The sequence below is a fragment of the Trichechus manatus genome, unplaced genomic scaffold (assembly GCF_000243295.1).
Source record: "Trichechus manatus latirostris isolate Lorelei unplaced genomic scaffold, TriManLat1.0 scaffold00208, whole genome shotgun sequence".
NCBI lineage: Eukaryota > Metazoa > Chordata > Mammalia > Sirenia > Trichechidae > Trichechus > Trichechus manatus.
Window position 1 is genome coordinate 2,765,618 of NW_004444144.1, and position 21,402 is coordinate 2,787,019.

At 42.0% G+C, this 21,402-nt stretch overlaps 1 protein-coding gene across 1 annotated transcript in view; it reads left to right on the top strand.

Moving 5' to 3' along the window:
• The window catches only part of TRABD2A (TraB domain containing 2A), a 90,970-nt gene that overhangs the window by 51,666 nt on the left and 17,902 nt on the right, over positions 1–21,402 (top strand). Inside the window, 2 exon segments of the mRNA XM_004388265.2 lie at positions 11,200–11,346; positions 14,285–14,459. Of these exon segments, the coding sequence (XP_004388322.1) occupies positions 11,200–11,346; positions 14,285–14,459 (322 nt within the window).

A 21,402-nucleotide genomic window follows, 5' to 3' on the forward strand; every position in this document is an offset into this window, starting at 1 on the left:
AAAGATTGAAGTTGTCAAGGATTTCATTTTACTTGGATCCATAATCAACGTCCATAGAACTAGCAGTCAAGAAATCAAACGATGCATTGCATTGGGCAAATCTGCTGCAGAAGACCTCTTTAAAGTGTTGAAAAGCAAGGATGTCACTTTGAGGACTGACCCAAGCCATGATATTTTCAATTGCCTCATATGCATGTGAAAGCTGGACAATGAATAAGGAAAACCAAAGAAGAATTGATGCCTTTGACTTATGGTGTTGGTGAGGAATATTGAATATACCATGGACTGCCAGAAGAACAAACAAATCTGTTTTGGAAGAAGTATACCTGAATACTCCTTAGAAGTGAGGATGGTGAGACTTCATCTCAAGTACTTTGGACATGTTATTAGGAGGAACCAGTCCCTGGAGAAGGACATCATGCTTGGTAAAGTAGAAGGTCAGAGAAAAAGAGGAAAACCCTCAATGAGATGAATTGACACAGTGACTGCAACAATGGGCTCAAACATAATGATTGTGAGGATGGTGCAAGACTGGGCAGTGTTTTGTTCTGTTGTACGCAGGGTCATTATGAGTTGGAACTGACTCAACGGCATCTAACAACAACATTATAATAAATAATTTGAGTATTTGTTCATGGAAGGGCTTTAATTTGACTACTAAAGACCAAGGATCAAAAACAAAAAAGGGGAGGAAATACCTCTCTGTGTGCAGTAAAAGGTTAACTCAGCAGTCCGGGTTGTCCACACCCTGCACATTCTAAAGAAAGCTTTATCCCTTTTCTGGCTCCTGGGAGGTACGCTCTAAGCCCTTAGAATGTCCTGCCTGATGAGAGTGTCTTCATTTACCTGGGGGCCATGGGCCATGCCTCAAAGTCTATGCTAACAATGTGGTTTTTGGTGGGGACCTTGGGCCTCATGGTATCAGCTTGACACTGCAGAGGTTGGAGCCATGCCTACATGACTGACCCCTAATAAGAGCCCTGGACACCAAGGCTCAGGTGAGCTTTCCTGGTTGGCAGTACTCTGTGTGTGTTGTCTCACACTGTTGCTGGAAGAATTAAGCACCGTCTGCACTACACTGTGAGAGGGCACCTGGAAGCTTGTGCCTCGTGTCTCCTGGACTTTGCCCAATGTGCATTTTTCTGTTGCTAATTTTAATCCATATCCTCTTACTGTAATACACTGTAACTGTGAGTATAACAACTTTGCTGAGTTCTGTGAGTTCTTCTAACAAATTATTGCACCTGAGGGTGGTCTTGGGGACTCCTGAGCACAATCTACTCCTTCCTTCCTACCTACCTACCTACCTACCTACCTACCTACCTGTCTATCTATCATCTATCAATCTATCATCTGTCTATCTATCATCTATCTATCCATCATCTATCTACCTACCTATCTATTATCTATTTATCATGTATCTGTCTATCCATCATCAATCTATCTATCTACCTACTCTACTTTTACGTACAGAGACTGTCCATGGAAAGAGGTACAAGACACCGGCAGCAGTGGTTGCTTTTAAGGAGGATGACTGGGGAGCAGGAATGGGAGGAAGGTATATGTCTTTTAGTGTTTGAAATTTTTCCTGTATGCATTATTGTTGTTGTTACCTGGATGGCCACCCCTGGCCTGACCCAAAGGTTCTCCCCATGGAGAATACCTCCAGCAGTGCCTCCCAGAGCCCTGCCTCCACTGGGTTTAGCTCCAGCGCAGCTCTGAGGCATGAATATTTACTCTGATGTCTGAGAAGCATGGATAATAAAAGTGCTGCAGTATAGAGGAGGGAGAGCTAAATGACAATGATATGGATTGAATTGTGTCCCCTCTAAAAGACATGTTGAAGTCTTAATCCCTGGGACCTGTGAATGTGACCTTACTTGGAAATGGGGTCTTTGAAAATGTTATCAGTTAGTTACCATGAGGCCATATTGGAGTAGAGCGGATTATAATCCCATTTGAGTGGTGTCCTATAAAAGAGGAGAAGAGAAACAGAGGGAAGACTATCATTGAGTTATGCTGCAAGCTAAGGAGCACCTGGGGCTACTGGAAGCCGGAAGAAATAAGAAACGATCTTCTCCTACAGCATTAGGAGAGAACATGGCCCTATAAACCAAAAATCCCGTTACCGTCGAGTCGATTTTGACTCAGCGACCCTATAGGACAGAGTAAAACTGCCCCATAGGGTTTCCAAGGAGTGCCTGGTGGATTTGAACTGCCGACCTTTTGGTTAGCAGCCAGACTCTTAACCAATAGGGTTTCCTATGGCCCTATGGACACCCTGAATTTGGACTTATAGCCTCCAGACTGTGAGAGAATTGATTGCTGTTGTTTGAAGTCACCCACTTTGTGGTACTTTGTTACGGCAGCCCAAGAAAACTTGTACAGTGACTCACCTCCTTGATTGGGCTAGGTGTCATGCTAACAAGTGCCCAGAGTCATCTAGGGAGTATTCAGACTCCAAGAAAACGCTGTAAGGACTCTGGCCTCACTCAGAGATTTTTTCCTCAGGAACCCATCTTTGATCTTTTCCTAGGGAGCCTGAGTTTAAGTAAGAGCTTTCCCTTCTTAAAGGTAAGCAGTGTACCAGAGGCTTCCCCAGGTCCCTGCTAAATCAGTAAGGGTGGGCTGGGGTGGGCGGCCCCTGGTGGCTGTCCCTGGAGGTTCTCCACTGAGCTATCATCTGGTTTTCACTGAGTGCCTTTCATTCACCAGCTTGGGCTCTGCCAATGAGCACCATGCCCCAGCAACCCTTCCACCTCATCTCTTAGGTGGTCTCTTGAGGCATGCTGGTAAATGGCTTATGGTGTGCTGGATTTTAATCTGCAAGATGCTAAGCCATTTCAGAAATAATTAGGCTATAAACACAGTGTTAATACCACGTTTCCCCTAGGTCATTATTTGGAGTGGTTGCAGCAGCTCCAGAAGGAAAGGCATGTGACAATTACAGGAAGTTATATTAGAGATTTAAAAAGTACATTTCTATGGTTTTTAGCAACAAAAGAAAGATTTAGCGCCAACTCAGATTCACAGTCTGCTTGTCAAACTTCCTTAAGACACGTGTTTATAGTATGGTCTCTGTCTGGGTGACACAGGACCTCTTTCCCCTCAAGGCAAAGCAACAAAAGGATAATCCTTGGAAGAGTTTTGATTTGCTTATGTATGGAGCTGTTCTGGCAAGTCTGAAATCATAGAGTGAAACTTTAACTTTGGTCCCTTACCTCTTAAACTTCTTCCAGAAACTTCTATGATACACCCGCCTTCCCGCTTCCCACCCTCTTTCTCGGATTCTTCTTGACAGGCCCCCCAGGTAAAGTGGAAGCTCCATAAGATCAAGGATCTTGTCTTTCTTATTCCTTACCGTATCTTTGGGAGTCCCTGTGTGGTGCAAGCAATTAATGTATTTGGCTGCTAACCGAAAGGTTGGAGGTTCGAATCCACCCAGAGGCACCTTGGAAGAAAGGCCTAACAATGTACTTCTGAAAAAAAAATCAATTGAAAACCCAGTGGAGCACTTCTACTCTGACACACATAGGGTCGCCATGAGTCGATGGCAACTGGTTTTTTTTACACTATCTTTAGCGCTTGGAACAGTAGGCGTACAACTTATTGACTGAATTAATGGATTGAAGAAGGAATGAGTGAATGAACTTCCAGGATATTTAGCACTATACTTGCTTTGATCTTATCCTTTATTAGTTGGTACAGGAATGAACTCTCATGACACCTGTCATTGCACTTTACGCTGTCTGGTTCTTGATGATGATCAGCCTGCCAACCACTCAGTTTCCAGAATCCTCAGGTAACCCAAGGTTATGGTTGGCATTTTGCTTCCCTTCTCATTCCTTCTCTCCATGCTTCTGCTGTCCCCAGGCCTCCTGGTCCTTGAGGACCAAGGCTCAACTGGGAACTTTAATTGATGAGTTGTTCGTCTTCCACCAGGGACCATGTGTAATTCTGAGTGGGGAAATGCCTGATATCCTGATTCGTTGTAATGCACGGTACTCCCCATCAACTGTTTTATATCACAGGGAGTAGAAACATAGTACAGGCGTATGAGGTGTATGCGTCTCCTAAGGCTGCTGTAACAAAATACGTAACCTAGGTGGCTTGAAACAACAGAAATTTATTCTCTCATGGCTTTGGAGGTTAGGAGCCTGAATTCAGGGTGTCGACAGGGCCATACTCTCTCTCAGCCTCTAGAGGAAGATCTTTTCTTGTCTTCCAGCTTCAGGTAGCCCTCGGCGCTACTTGTTCTGTGGCAGTATAACTCCGATCTCTGCCTCTGTCTTCACATAGCCGTCTTCCCTCTGTGTCTGTCTGTCTCTTTTTGTAAGGATACCCATCATATTGGATTAGAACCCACCCTACTCCAGTATGACCTCATGTTAACTTAAATTACACCTGCAAAGATGCTCTTTCCAGATAAGGCTACGTTCACAGGTACCAGGGACTAGAACTTTAACAGATCTCTTTTGGGGACACAAATCAACCCATAACAGGGGGAAGATCAACAGGTAACATCCCAATGGCATGTCCAGTCCAGGCTTGGAAGATGTTATGAAGAAGATAATTTCAGCTAGCCGTAAGTGCTATGGAGAAAATAAAACAGGATAATGGGCTAGAAAGTAGCTGGGGTGGGACAGTGACTACTTCGATAGAGGTCAGGGGAAGCTTCTCTGAGTACTGAATTAAGAGCAAAGGTCTGGGGAAAGACTCTGGGTGACCAGGTGTGCCGAAAGAGGGAATAGCAGATGCAAAGTCCCAGAGGCACATAGCAGACTGGGGATGTCCACAATTAGGTGACAAGCTTCAGATGGTCTGTGAGATGTTAGCTGAAGAGTTTAGGCTTATTGTTGAATAGGCCAAATATGAGAAATGACATTTTTGAACCAGTTAACCTTTCATGGCTGTGGAGATGAGGAAGGATTGAGGGGTCTTTATGATCTCCTGGATTTAATTTAAGGGATGGGAGCCTCCTCAAGGTTAGAGGGCTGTGGTCAACACTGTTAGTGCTCACCTCTTTCTGGTTCCCAACCCCTTCCTGGCACATGGGAAGACTACATTTCCCAGCCCTGTGCAGATTAAGTAAGGCCACGTGACTTCTAGCCAAGGAAATGTGGGAATTCCAGGCTGAGGTGTTTAACAGCTGGTGGACCACCTGCATGTTTAATCTCTTCCCCTGCTATGGCATCCTTGGAAACTACACATTGGGACAGCAGTGTCACAGATAAAAGGAACTGGATCCCTAAGGGACTAGATGGATGAAAGAGCCACTGACTGACATCAGACTTTGCACGAGCGAGCTGTAAACATTTGTGTGTTAGGCCATTGAGATTTCAGGTTTAATTGGTTATTGTGACACAAAAATACCTGACTAGTACAAGGGGAGAATTTGGGAGCTTAGAGAATGAAGGCTTGGTTGGGACAAGCACCCAAGGAAGAAGCCCTCCCAAAGCTGATTGAGGGATAAGCTCAAATAAAATGTGAGTCTCTGAGGTGGAGGTGTGGGGCTAAGCTGAAACTCTCCTAGAGGGCAGTCTATTAATTTCCCAGTCTAACCATTTGTACTTTTCTGAGAAGTAGAAGCAAACGTTAGTGAGTCTGGCTTTCCTGGAAATGCTTCCTGTTTGGCTCGGTAGGCTGGGAATTTGCCAGACTTCTTTTCTGAGCAGCCATCTGCCTCAGATCTGACAGAGTCATTTCTAAAATTAATTAACTCACTAAAAGTTTATTGAGTGAATGTTCACTGCATGCCAGGTCCTGTGTGTCAGGTGGCAGAGGAGATAAAACGGGGCAGTGAGATTAGTGGTGTAGAGTATCCACAGGGGGGTCCAGTGGTAGAGTTCTCACTTTCCACAGGGGAGACACAGGTTCGATTCCTGGCCAAAGCACCTCAAGCACAGCCACCACTCGTCTGTCACTGGAGGCTTGTGTGTTGCTATGATGATGAACAGGTTTCAGCGGAGCTTCCAGACTAAGACAGACTAGCATGAAAGGCCTGGGAATCTACTTCTGAAAACCAGCCACTGAAAATGCTATGGATCACATAACTGGTCATGGGAAGGGCATGGGACTGGGTGGCATTTCCTTGCATTGTGCCTGGGGTTGCCACGAGTCAGGGGCTGACTCGATGGCAGCTAATGACAACAAGAGTATTCACAAGATTTACTTGAGGCAAAAAGAAGATGGCAACTCACTATGGCTGGGAGTTAGTGATGGGAAGCTTCCCAGAAGAGGGATGTCTTTGTCATCCAGTGCTGCTGTAACAGAAATACCACAAGTGGATGTCTTTAACAAAGAGAAATTTATTGTCTCACAGTCCAGTAGGCTACAAGTCCAAATTCAGGGTGTCAACTCCAGGGGAAGGCTTTCTCTCTCTGTTGGGCTTCTCATCAGTGTTCTCCCAGACTAGGAGCTTCTCTGCGCAGGGACCCTGGGTCGAAAGGACACGCTGCACTCCTGGTGCTGCTTTCTTGGTGGTATGAGGTCCCCACTCTCTGCTTGCTTCCCTTTCTTTTTATCTCTTGAGAGAGAAAAGTTGGTGCAGGCCACACTCCAGAGAAACTCCCTTTACATTGGATCAGGGATGTGACCTTAGTAAGGGTGTTACAATCCCACCCTAATCCTCTTTAACATAAAATTACAGTCACAAAATGGAGGACAACCACACAATACTGGGAATCATGGTCCAGCCAAATTGATACACACATTTTTGGGGGGACATAATTCAATCCATGACAAGGGAGTTCTTTTGTTGAGTTTTCAAAGGATGGTATGTTTTGACATGTGGACAAGGGTGGGAAGAACATTCCAGGTAAGAGCACTGTGCAGTTACAGCAGCATGATTGCCCTGGTATGCTGCTGGGGCTGCCTCAGTGAGGAGGGGTAGATTGTATCTACGATTGGACTTCTTCATAAAATTGGCTTTGGAAGATTTTCTGTTTTACTACTTAATGCTTATTGTATATGTGTTGTAATGGAGAATTACATTTTGTTTTCATTTAAGTTAAAAAAATCTTTTTAGAGAATTAAATTTTTATTACAAAAAAAGTAAAAGTAAAAAATTTCTAGAAAAAAAAGAAAAGTAAAAATCCTTTAAATGGTTCATATTCATTGACTCAGTAGTCCTGGTCTTAGGAATTTGAAAATACAAAAAAAAAAAAAAAAGGTTTCTGCTCACAGATGGTGTTATTCAGAAAGTTTTTCAAGAAAGAAAATCTAAATGTATCACAATAGAAAGGTGTTTAGCTAAATTATGGCATGTTACATCAAACGTGATGCTAAGCAAGAGTTTAGCCATGTGAGAAATGCCTACACCGTCAAACAGAAGTTTAGAATGCAAAATTTTATATGTAGACCCTCTGTATCCGCAGGTTCCACATCCATGAATTCAAACAACAACGGATGGAAAATATTAGAGGGAAAAAAGTTACGTTGTTGCTGACGTGTGTACTATGTAGTTAGGCCTACGATGGTTGCGTCCATACTAAACATGTACAGACTTTTTTTTCTTGTCATTATTCCCTAAACAAGACAGTATAACAACTGTTAACATAGCCTTTATGTTGTCTGAAGTATTTTAAGTAATCCAGAAATGATTTAAACTATTTGGCAGAGTGTGCATAGGTTATATGCAAATAGTACAGCATTTTATATAAGGGACTTGCACATCCTTAGATTTTGGTATCCACGGAGGGGGGGGTCCTGGAACCAATCCCTGCGGATACCAAGGGATAACTGTGTATAATACAATCACTGTATAAAAATGCATAGAATATGCGGAAAGGAAATATACTCACATGTTGTTCAGGAGTTGTAACCTGTGATTGGTGAAATGATGGGCAATTTAAAATTTCTTTTTTATACTTTTCTGTTTCTGAAATTACCTGTAATGAATGTGTGTTGCTCTTAATCTGAGTGAAAAAAAGCTTTAACATGCGTTTCTTTTTGCTTTCCTTTCTGCCTTTTTCCTTCTGCCCTTCCCTCCCTCCCAGTTTTAGGTTACTAGACCCTTAGCTTAAGCCTAGTAATTTAAATTAGACCACATGACAAAAACCAGTTACTGCCACTTGGTAGCAGCATGCCCTCATGTCCAGCTTAGTGGTAAAGATCTTGGGCTCTGGTATTAGACTGTTTTGGTTCAAATCCTAGCCTTGGTTTACTAAGCAACGTTACTTTGAGTAAGTTATTTAACTTATTGTTGCCTCATTTTTGTCATCTTTAAAATAGGTTTAACAATAGTTACCACCCCAGGATTGTTGGAAGAATTAAATGAGAATACAAGCAAAGCACTTAGCATGCAGCCAGATATGTCACAAGCACTCAGAAAATTATTAATGTTATTGGCTTAGTTTTAGTATGTAAACTTCTTTAAAGCTTCATCTTCAAAAGTAAATCTAAAAAGCAAAGTCAAACATTCAAGCAAGGACTAACAAGTGTCTCATAATAAGGTAAAATATCTTAAATGTGAATGACATTTGTGTATGTTGAGAAGGGACTGAATAAACAAAGTATGCATTTAATCTGTGATGTGACACATACCCAGTCTTCACCAGCTTGCAGACTGGGCAGGCCTGTTAGAATGGGTGACTCATTCTTCTCTAAATAGCAAGAAACCTTTAAAAAAAAATTTTTTTTTTTTCAAAATCAGTGGAAACTCCTGGAGGAAGATCTGTTAACAGGTAACCTGTGCTTGTCCAGAATACCTTTAAGAGAACAACAAAACCCATTAGTAGGTATTTGTGATCCAGCCAGACTTTGCAACTTGATTTGGATGAATTAGACTGAGAGAAAATGTGTGACACCCTGGCCTGGGCTGGTATACCTGTCGATGTTTCATAATGCCCCTCTCCCTCCTCTCCAAAAATGTGTTCATCCGGCTAATCTGAAATCAGCTAGCAAATCCCATTCCTAGTGGAAAATTGCCAATCCTCGCCAGTGGCTGCAGATAGTCCTCTTGGTATGGGTTTAGAATCCAGGGGCTGTGGAAGGCTCTTTCCTCATTTAAATCCTGGTTTGCAGACATGCACCTGGTGTATCTACCTCTCTTGACATGGCTGTAATTAGGCACGACCGAGCAAGCTGTCAGCTCAGTTTGGGCTCGTCACCCATAGAGGGATAGGGAGGGTGGGAACATGGTGGGACCCAGAAGATCCCATCTCAAGATAGAAGAGACTGGTTTGCAGGTCTTTTGGAGAGAGAGCCTCCAGGAGAGGCTGGAGAGGTCCCTGCTGTAGAGAAGGGGGAGGTGATTTACAAAGGAAGGATTTGTCCCTCCTTCCCCCCTTGGTTAAGGCCACAACAGGGACAGCAAATATTACAGTAGCCAAGGGAGGAGCATGGAAGGAGGGTCACATGCGGGTGAGACCTGCCTCAGTGGCCTATGGGAGGCAGGCCAATAAGCCGCTCACAGTAAGGAGAACAGGTGAAAGGATAAGGAAAGGGACTTGGGCTGGCTGACTTTTGCTGAGTTGAGACCTGTAGTGTGTTATATCCAGAGAGTTTAAAACTTCTCGCTGAAGACCTCATGGCCGGAGTGCTTAGACAGAGGGAGTCTGTCTGCATTTCAGCAGAGGCGGAGGGAATATGTCTTAGCTTTTTAGTGCTGCTATAACAGGAACGGAGCCCCGGTGGTGCAGTGGTTAAGTGCTGCGGTGAGCTACGGCTGCTAACCAAAAGGTTTGCAGTTCAAATCCACCAGCCGCTGCTTGGAAACCTTATGGGGCACTTCTACTCTGTCCTATAGGGTTGCTGTGAGTTGGAATTGACTCTGTGGCAATGGATTTTTTTTTTGGGGGGGGGGTAAATTATAACTGAAATATCGCGAGTGGCTTTAACAAACAGAAATTTATTTTCTCACAGTTCAAGAGGCTGGAAGTCCGAGTTCAGGTCTCTAGCTCTAGGGGAAGGCTCTCTCTATTGGCTCTGGGGGAAGATCCTTGTCTCAGCTGTGTAATCTCAGCGTTCCTCAGTTCCTTGGAGATCTCCACATGCGTCTATCTTCGCCCATTTGTGCTTGCTTCTCTCTGTGTCTACATTGCTCCTTATATCACCCAGCAGTGATTAGGGTTAGTACACACCCCACACTGCTGTTGCCGCATTAACATAACAGAGAAAACTGTATTCCCAAATAGGATTACATCCATATGGATAGGGGTTAGGATTCCAACACATGTTTTTAGAGAACACAGTTCAATCCACAACAGAATATTCCAGCAAAGGCAGTATCCTGTGCACTGATTACCTGGGAAGCATGTGGAAAGGTACCTGTTAAAGGTTATATATCTGCACCATGCCTGTGGGGAGAGAGAAAATGCCACAGAATCTCTAGTGCTGTCGGGAGCCTTGAAGAGAGTGACCAGCCCCAATTCCTTCCTGGTGTCAGAATCCCCCCAGCACCCACCCAGCTCTCCAGTGCCAGGCAGAGGCTCTGCTTTGTAAAATTCCTTGGATCTGGAATCTGAATCAAAGATGTGGTAAAACCCATGTGAAATTGTGCACTACAGATTAGTAAGTAAGCACAAGTAAGCCTGTGCATACCTTTCCTTAATATAAGCCTGTGCATACCTTGCTGACTGGTTACTCCGCCCCGATGGAAACCTGTTGGTGTCTGTCTCTTTATGTCCCCAGGCTCTCCCTGCCCTACCTCCCCAGCTTCTTCAGCCGTTCCTAACAAGCCAGCTCTTCAGGTCTCTTCACCATCTTGGTCACTCTGGTCGGGGAGTTCTACGTTGACTGTGTGGGTCTGAAGGTGGTTTCCCCAGTGTGATCCAGTTGGGGCTGATTTGGGCAGATCTGTCTTCCTTTTCAAAGTCCCTGAGTGGTACATAAAGTTAATCCACTGGGCTGCTAACCAAAAGGTTGGAGGTTTGAGTTCACCCAGAGTTGCTTCAGAAGAAAGGCTTGGTGATCTACTTCTGAAAAATAAGCCATTGAAAACCCTATGGAACATAGCTCTCCTCTGACATACACGGGGTTGCCATGAGTCAGAGGTGACTGAACAGCAACTGCTTGTCCTTTTCTTTAGGCACTATCCAGAGTTTGTGTTCCTTTTTAGTAGCATTATCCATGTCCTTACATGGTGAACACAGAGATGAGGCTGTTGCAAACCATGGACAAAAGAAATAAGAAGGCAGCTAATGATTGTCTTGTCAATGAACTTAAAAGGGACTTACGGTTTTCTCCCCTCTCTTTCAGGTCATCCTTGCCTTGAACCAGAAGCTCCTGCAGCAGGAAAGCCTGTGAGCAGGCAGTGTCCAGATACCCTACACGATGAAGGATCTCATCAAGCACTATAACTGTGGCGACCTCAGGTCCATCATCTTCAGCCACGACAGCTCCCAGGTGAGTGCCCTTGCCCTCTGCCAAGCTCAGCATGCATTGAAGTACAAGAATAAAGACATTACTTGCTGACACCTCCAAGTGTGTACAAAAGATCGAGGTCATGAGGGGGTTTAAGAATAAAACTGGGCCAATTTAGGTGTCATTGAATGAGATGCTGCAGCTAACAAAGGCATTTTTGTAATGAAACTTTTAAGGAATGAGAGGCGCAATGATGAGGGTTGATTCCAGGATCCCAGCCGAAGGATGAAGCTTCAGAGAGTTCAGCAGCAGACCTCATGGCTCAGGCAGCAGGCTGCATGAGCCAGCCTTCAGAAACAGGATGGGATCTGAGTTTGACTTCATTGGTACTTTTGGGAAATGATGGAACAAAACTTTGGCTGCAGCTTTCAGTGGCTTCTAGGAACGTACGAACATGGTATGATGCATAAGAAGCTGGGAAGGCTACCAGCACTTCCAGACATGGGTCCCATCCTGCAGTATTGCTCGACGAGTGTGGCCGAGCTGGCAGATAGAGTGTAAACACGGGATGGGCATTACCTGTGGGCCATCAAAGGGAATGAAGTGGCTGGTTAGACCTCAGACAACTGCAGCTCCACATAGGAGGGAGGTGGGATGGAGATTTGTTATGCTTTTATTAACAAGCGCCTCATGGGACAAGCAAGCCATTACTCTGCCCCCCACCCCACAAGATGATGTGGAAGTGGCAGGTGCTAGCTGAGCTTCTGAGTAGATAAGCATGTTGTTGCCTCCCACCAGGACCGACGTCTTCATGCATGATGCTGGATGGGCAAGAGAGAAGAGAGCTAGTGGGTGTGAGTGATGCTGTCCAGGTATGTGTTAGATTTGGGGACCTTGCCATAGGGAAGTGTACATGAACAGAAGAGGTGAAGAAGGGATGACAGCCTTGGGGAGAAGGGCAAAATGGGCTGAGTCCAGCATCGGGCCAGGAAGGTGACATTTCATTAATAACAGAAGTGTTAGAGATGTTATGAGCTTTCCAGAGTCTGGTGTGGGAGGGGAGTCCCGGGCTGGTGCAACAGTTAACATGCTTGGCTGCTAACCAAAAAGTTGAAGTTTGCATTCACCCAGAGGCACCTTGGAAGAAAGGCCTGGCAATCTACTTCCAAAAGCTCAGCCATTGAAAACACTATGGAGCACAGTTCTATTCTGACACACATGGGATTGCCATGAATCGGAGTTGACTTTATGCAGCAACTGGTGGAGTGGGAGGGAGTAAAACTAACGCAAAGCACGCGGGGGAAAGGGGAAACAAGAAATATGTAAGAGAAGGAATAGTGGAATTTATGGTGGTGATAATTCTTGTGTGCACTCTTGGTGGGGTCAGGGGAATGGGGAGACAGATCAAGATTAATTGGGAAATTAAAATTTGAGGCAGCAGAAAAAAGCTAACGGAAGGATTTGGAAGTTCTGTGGGCAAATGGGAAACCTGGTGGCATAGTAGTTAAATGCGACAGCTGCTAACCAAAAGGTTGGCAGTTCAAATCCACCAGGTGCTCCTTGGAACTCTATGGGGCAGTTCTACTCTGTCCTATAGGGTCGCTATGAGTTGAAGTTGACTTGACAGCAATGGGTTTGGTTTTTTTGGTTTTATGGGCAAATGGTAAGGCTGATGGAACAGTTATGGGGTGGATGTCTTACCTGTGGTTCCTACATACCTGTCCTGCTCACAGAGTCCCTTGAGGTGATGTGGGATATCAGGGGGACATGCCTGCCATTGTGGAATGAGGGCCTGGCTGGCCAGGGCTGAGTGGTGCAGGTCGAGGGTAATGTTGGCCTTTTTCAGCCTCTCCCCACAGGTGACCAAGAACATGTAGGGTCAAGCAGGACGGTAGCAGGAGGCCACCCTGCATATTCTGGGTTACCTGTGGGGAGAGGCTAATACAAAGGGGGTGCTCTACTGAAGAGAGGAGATTTTGGGAAATAGGAGGATCTTACACAAATGACATGATTTTAAAAAAAAGATGACAGAGTGAAAAGATAAAGGCTTTTGATTTAAGGAAATAACAAAAGGAGATCTGTTATCATACAATGGAGATTGATGGCTAGGTTACAGATCGTGCGGACTTTCAAAAGGTCTTTGAGAGGCTATTGGAAATAGGAGACGCAGGCAGGTAGATGTCCTGTTTTGTATTGGACTAAGGTCATGGTTAAAGTTGTTAAATCCCTGGGTGGAGGAGAGAGCATGTGTCAGGAGAAGGTGTGCAGAGGCTGAGGGTAGAAAGGCCAGCAACCGAGGGGGTGGGAAGAAAACACAAAGTGTCAGCTTTACCCAAAGCCACTGAGGTGCAAGAACCACCCCTGACTGTCACAAATTTAGACATAACTGGACTGTCATTAGCCAAAATACTAACTCCAGCTAACGTGTGTGTAACTGAATCAGTTGAAATATTTGCCAAGAACATTGGAGAAAGTGATAGAAATGGGAAATGGAAAAAAAATAAAAAATTTAAATTAATGGAATTTATAAAACAGTAGAATGTTTATAGATATCCCATGTATTTGGTAATAGAATCACAATTATAATTCTCAAACACATAACTCTATCTAAAACTTATTTTTATAGAAACACGTGAATCGAGTGAGCTAAAACTGTGGCTGTGTTATCCAAAGAAATGGTCTCCTTATGTCATCACATGACATCAAACTGAACCATTTAAATGAGACAGAAGAACTGTTTTAAATAGCCTGAGAGTTCTTTCAGTGCACTTCACTTAATATTTTTTCACTTTGGTCACAGAGAATGCTATTATAGTTTGAAAAAGTAGCAGGCAGAGACTCTAGAAATGGTATGTCACTCCTCATCCTTCTCTCAATGACATCTTGATCATCTAGGCTAGCTGATTTGTTGCTCAAATGAAGCAGCTTCATTAATAACTCCGTTGCCCTTAATTTTTTCTTTATTTTTATTTTGGTGGAGGTTCCCAATTTTATTAATGCCACACTACCACCACAGGAGTGTGTCACTGCTCAGGAGATCGACAGCTACTTCCGCCAGGAGCTCATCTACAAGCGGAATGAGAGAATGGGGAAGCGGGTGAAGGCCCTTTTGGAGGAATTCCCTAACAAGAGCTTTTTGTTTGCCTTTGGAGCTGGTGAGTTGTAGGTCACCTTTGATTAGACTCTGGGGTCTGATGGTTGTACCATGGATGGAATGCTGAGGTGAGCACCTGGTCAGGGCCTGTGTTTGCTGTGAGGTGAGATGATGGGAATGATGCTTTCCTTGACTTATTTCTGTTGCAAAGTGACTCCTCCTGGTGCCTGAGTATCCAGCATGGTTGAAACGTTGCCAGATGGCCTGGTACATGTGGCATCTCCCATCACCTCTGTCTCCACCTGGGGCTCATGATTGTTCCCCAACTGGGAAGGCATTTCTGCTGTCTCTGAACTCGCACTTACTCCCAACTTCTTTTATGGAATCTTTCACTTTTTTAAACTTTCACTAAAATTTGTCTGTCTTTTCTCTCCTAGCTGACTATGGGCCTCCCAAGTGCAAGGCCTATATACTATTAATAGCATACATAGAGATAGACTGGAAAATTATTTTCTTTGCTTTTTGAAATAAATTTTCTCCTCTTTTTCTTGAGTGGCTCTAACATAACTTTACATTCTCAAGAACTTAAGGACAGAAATGGCAGCAGCTGGATAGTGTGCAGAAGTAGCACTTTCTGCCCTGGATTTTCTCTTCTGGATTCTTCCATTATCTTCATAAATGTGGACAAGTCACTTCCCTCAGTTTCTTCAGCAGCAAAATGGAGAATTGGGGAGAAGCACTTCTGGAATGGTGGAGTGAAGACCACCAAACATCCACACCTCCAAAAACGCAAAGAGGAAAAAAAAAAAAAAAGCAAAGAGAGCACTAACAAAAATTGTTAAAATCAACTTTTTTAGAACCCAGGAAGTTAAAGGCTTGCAGCCATTCCTGGAGCATTTGTTTAACAAAATGGCTGAATCTCCATAAGAACCATGAGCTTTATGGCATTTCAACTTTCTCTGTTGTCATCTCCCTCTTCCTAGCTTCACGATAGCCTTGGAAACCAATAGCCTCGCAACTATGGTAGCTATGAAAACAAGTAGCCAGGAACAACTGGAAGGGGCAGAACACATTTGGAGCTCCTTGAAAAGCTCTATCCTCAGAGAATTGTCACTATTTGACCTGGCTGGCTGCTCCCTGAAAGCTTATTCTGAAGTTTGTCTTTATTTGACCTGACTCAGAGCTTGCTCTGTGTGAATGGCCCTATCCCTATGGCGTTTGTTGAAAGCAATCAGTGACAACTGTTTAACATTGCAGCTTCCCAAAGCAGCAATATCAGTTGGGCTTAAAGAGACTGATGAAAAAAATTAAAAGGAAAAACAGAAATGAGATCCCTTTTGGAGGTTTTGAAAAGCTCCAACATATTTCTGGGAATCTAGAAGGCTATACGTATGTGCAGGGCTGTGCACACGCCTAGGAAAGATGTGAGAAGGCCCTAATCTCTCACTTCTGGCTGATCTTGAGGCTCTGTGCAAACAGAACATGAAAGGTAAGGCAGAGTTGTAAACTGCTTGTCGGAGCATTGAAGGCATGCCCCCAGAGTCACACATAGCCCCTTGGCAAATGTCGGAAAACTTAGTGATTCAAAACATTTAAAGAAATCTCTGTCCAATCATTAGCTGACCAATAAGCTAACCAAACAGAGACTTAAGTGGCTGCACATGACAAAGAATACAGACTTTACAGAATTATTCCAGGAAGGTCACTAAACAAACAAATGGCAACAACGAGGAACCCAGGGGAGAGTAGATCTGATTTCCAAAGTTGTCACATTATGTTATTTAAAGTATCTAGTTTTCAACAACAACAACAAAATAACAAGACACACAAACAAATGGAAAAGTATGGCACATACACAGGGGGAAAAACAGTCAATAGAAACTGTCCCTGAGGAAACCTGTTTTAGTTATCCAGTGCTGCAATAACAGAAATACCGCAAGTGGATGACTTTAACAAACAGAAATTTTTTCTCTCACAACTTAGGAGGCTAAAAGTCCAAATTCAGGCTACCAACTTCAGGAGAAGGCTTTCTGTCTCTGTCAGTTCTAGGGGAGGATCCTTGCCATCAATCTTGCCCTGGTCTAGGAGCTTCTCAGCACAGGGACCCCAGGTCCAAAGGATGCGCTATTCTCCTGGCTCTTGTTTCTTGGTGGTGTGAGGTCCCCTTGTCTCTCTGCTTGCCTCTCTCTTTTATATCTCAAAAGAGATTGATTTAAGACACAACCTAATCTTGTAGATTGAGTCCTGCCTCATTAACATAACTGTCTCTAATCCTGCCTCATTAACATCATAGAGGTTGGGTTTACAACACAGAGGAAAATCACATCAGATGACAAAATGGTGGACAATCACACAAGACTGGGAATCATGGCCTAGCCAAGTTGACAGATACTTTTGAGGGACACAGTTCAATCCATGACAAAACTCAAATGTTGGACTTATGAGAAAGAGACTTTAAAGCAGTTGTTATAACTACGTTCAAAGAACTAAAGGAAACCTTATCTAAAGATTAAAGGAAAGTTGCAGAATGTCTCACCAAATAGAGAGTGTCAGTATAGAGATAGAAATGATAAAAAACAACTACATAGAAATTCTGAATATTACAATAACTGAAATGAAAAATTCACTAGAGGGACTCAAAGTAGATTTGAACTGACAGAATTAAAAATCAGAGAATTTGAAGATAGGTTATTGAGACTATCCAGTCTGAGGAGACCTGTGTGGTGCAAATGGTTAAGCACTTGGCTAGGAACTGAAAGGCTGGTGGTTCAAATCCACCCAGAGGCACCTCAGAAGAAAGGCCTGGAAGTCTACTTCCTAAAGATCACAGCCATTGAAAACCTTGTGGAGTGCAGTTCTACTCTGACACACATGGGTCATCATGAGTCAAAATCAACTCGACAGCAACTGGTTTTTAGTTTTTAGTCTAAGGAGGAGGAAGAAAAAGAGTGAAGAATAATGAAGGGAGACTCAGAGACCTGTGGGACACCCACAAGCATACCAACATATGCATAATAGGAGTCACTGACAGGAGAGAGAAAGGGGCAGGAAGAATAATTGAATAAAAATGGCCCAAAACCCCCCAAATTTGATGAAAAACATCAATCTGCACATCCATGAAGCTCAACAAATTCTAAGTAGGATAACTCAAAGAGATCCACACCTAGACACTTTATCATAGTCAAACTGTTGAAAAACAGAGAGATTCTTGAAAGCAGCAATTTATCATGTACAAGGGGGCCTCAATAAGATTGGCAACTGATTTCTCATCAGAAACTGTGGAGGCCGGAAGGCTGTGGGATGACACATTCAAGTGCTGAAAGAGTAAGACTGTCAATAAAGAGTTCCTTATCTAGAAAAACTATCCTTAAAAAATGAAGGAGAGATTAAGACATTGTCAGGTAAATAAAAATGGAAGAAATTTGTTGCTAGCAGACCTGTCCTACAGGAAATAATAAATGAAATCTTTAGGCTGAAATGAAGTTACAATACCTTGAATCTACATGAAGAAGCAAAGAAAACTGGTAAAGTAACTACATAGTTAAAGATAAGAGACAATATAAATGCATTTTTAAAACTTTTCTTCTAATACCTGATTTGAAAGACAGCTGCATGAAGCAATAATTATAAAATTCTGTTGATGAGCTTATAATGTATAAAGATGTAAGGGAAAGGAGGTATATTGGAGCAAATTTTTGATATAATATTGAAATTAATTTGGTACTAATCAAAATCTTAAGATGTTAATTGTAATCTCCAGGGCAAATACTGAGAAAATAACTTTAAAACACAGTAGTAGAAACAACAAGGGGATTATAATGCTATGGTAGGAAATGTCCATGTAACACAATATAAGGCAGTAATAGAGGAATAGAAGAACAAAAAAGACACAAGACATATGTCTTATTTACCAAGTGCTGCCCTAACAGCAATACCACAAGTGGGTGGCTTTAAACAACAGATGTTTTCTCACAGTTATTGAGGATAAAAGTTCAAAATCAGTGTCTTGGCCAGGTTAATTCCTTCTGTGAGCCTCTCTCTTAGTTTCTGGTGTTTGCTGGCTATCCTTGGCTTTCTTGGTTTTCTTTGGCGTCTGTCTCTCCCCTGTGTGTGTATCTGTGTCTATTCTGGTCTTTTATAACTCAGAAGTGATTAGATTTAGGATCTGTCCTAAACTGGTATTACCTCACTTAAAAAAAAAAACAAAACCCATTGCTATTGAGTCGATTCTGACTCATAGAGACCCTATTGGACAGAGTAGAACTGCCCCATAGGGTGTCCAAGGAGTGGCTGGTGGATTCAAACTGCCAACCTTTTGGTTAGCAGCTGAGCTCTTAACCACTGCACCTCCAGGCTCCATTACCTCATTCACACAACAAAAGAATAACCCTATTTCTAAACAGGATCACATCCACAAGGGCCAGGAATTCAGCACATATTTTTGGGGGACACAATTCAATCCATAACAACATATAGGAAAAAAAAAAAGCAACATGGGAGCTGTGAATCCTGCCTTATCAGTAATTACATTAAATGTAAATGAACTGCACATTCAAATCAAAAGACAGAGAGTGACAGAATGGATAAAAGAAAAAAGTCAACTATATGCTGTCTACAAAAGACACACTTTAATTCAAAGACACAGATTAAAATTAAGAGGAAGAAAAAATATATACCTTGCAAACAGTAACCAAAGATTGTTGGCATGACTAAATAAAATCAGATAGAACTGACTTTAAGATAAAGAGTTATTAGAGACAGAGAAGAGCATTTTACGATGATGAAGGTCAATCCAGTAGGAAGACATAACAATTATAAAAATATATGCACCTAATAATAGAACCCCAAAATATATGAAGCAAAAAATGATAGAATTGAAGGAAGAAATTGGCAATTCAACAATAATAGTTGGAGACTATAATAGCTCACTTTCAATAATGGAGCAAACAACTAGGCATAAGAACAAGGAAATAAAGACTTGAACAACTGGTAAACTAACTAGACCTAATAGACATCTCTTTAGATGTTGAATAGAACACTACTTTCAACAACAGCAGAATATACATTATTCTCAAGTATAGGTGGAACATTATCCAGGATAAACCATAGGTTAGGGCATAAAACAAGTGTCAGTGAATTTAGAAGGATTAAAATAGTACAAAGTATGTTCACTGACCACAGTAGGATAAAATTAGAAATCAGTAACAGAAGTTTGGAGAATTCACAAATATGTGGAAATTAAATAACCAATGGATCAGAGAAGGAATCACCAAGGGAAAAAAGCATTTGACAAAAATCCAACACCCTTTCATGATAAAACACTACCCAAACTAGGAATAGAAGGGAATTTCATCACCTGATAAAGGACATCTATGAAAAACTCGCAGGTAACATTATACTTAATGGTGACAGAATGAGATCAGGAACAAGTTAAGGATGTCCCCCTCTCCACTTCTATTCATCAGTGTGGTAGAAGCATCCAGGTTGAAAACAAGTAAAACTATCTCTTTTTAAATGACATGATCAGTGTATAGAAAATCCTAAGGAACACACACACACACAGAGTATTAGAACTAATAGCCAAGTTAAGCAAGTTTGAAGAATGCAGGATTAATATACAGAAATCATTGTATTTCTCTACCTTAGCAATGAATAACACGAAAATGAAATTAAGAAACTGATTCCATTTACAATAGCATAAAAATATACTTAGGAATAAATTTGACATAATAAATGAAAGGCTGGTACAATGAAAACTACAAAACATTACTGAAAGAAATTAAAGTAGACCCTAAGCAAATGGAAAGACATCTCATGTTCATGAATTGGAAGATTTATATTGTTAAGATGGCAATAGTCCCAAAGTTGATTTATAGATTCAGTGCAATCTCTAACAAAATCCCAGCTGACCTTTTTGCAGAAATTGACAAGCAGATCCTAAAATGCATATGGAACTGAAAAGGACCCAGAATAGTGAAAACAATCTTGGAAAAGAACAAAACTGGTGGACTCACAGCTTCCCAATTTCAAAACTTAGTACAAAACTCAGTAATTGAGACAGTGTGGTGCTGGCATAAAGATAGACACATAGATGGATGGAATAGAACTGAGAGTCCATAAATAAATAAATAAACCCTGACATTTATAATCAATCGATTTTCAATATAGACGTCAAGACCATTAAATGGGGGAAAGAATAGTCTTTTTAATAAATGGTGCTGGAAAATTGGATCTCCGCATCCAAAAGAGTGAAGTTGGACCCCTTACCTCACAACATATACAAAAATTGACTATAGATGGAGCAGAGACCTTAATGTAAGAGCTAAAACTATAAATTTTTTATAAGAAAACATAAGAGTAAATCTTTGTGACCTTGGATTATGTACTTGTTTCCTAGGCATGACACCAAAAGCACAAGTGACAAATGAAAAATAGATAAATTAGACTTCATCAAAACTATTTCTTCTTTCCCAATCTATATACCTTTATTTCTTCTTCTTCTTCTTTTTTTTTTTTTTCTTATTGCACTATCTAGGACTGGCTACCAGTATTATTTTGAATAGGAAAGGTGAGAGGGGACATCCTTACCTTGTTACCCATCTTAGGACTAAAGCATTCTATTTCTCACTACTAAGTATGATGTTACCTGTATGTTTTTTGTAAATGCTCTTTATCAAGTTGTGGAAGTTCTCCTCTATTTCAACTTTCCTTTGAATTTTTATCATGAATGTGTGTTAAATTTCATCAAATGCTCTTTCTACATCAATTGATATGATTGTGTGATTTTTTCTTCTTAGCCTGTTGATGTGGTTGATTACATTGATTTATTTTTCTTAAAATTTTTATTTAATGAAGTGAATATACATTTTTTGCAATTAATATGCTTTTGATAGCTAACTTGGACCAAACAAAACCATTTGTGCATCTTTTCTCTAAAGTTTCACCGTATGTAGAGGATTACTCCTTACATGATCTTTCTTTCTCCCCTCCCCCTTCTCTTGTAT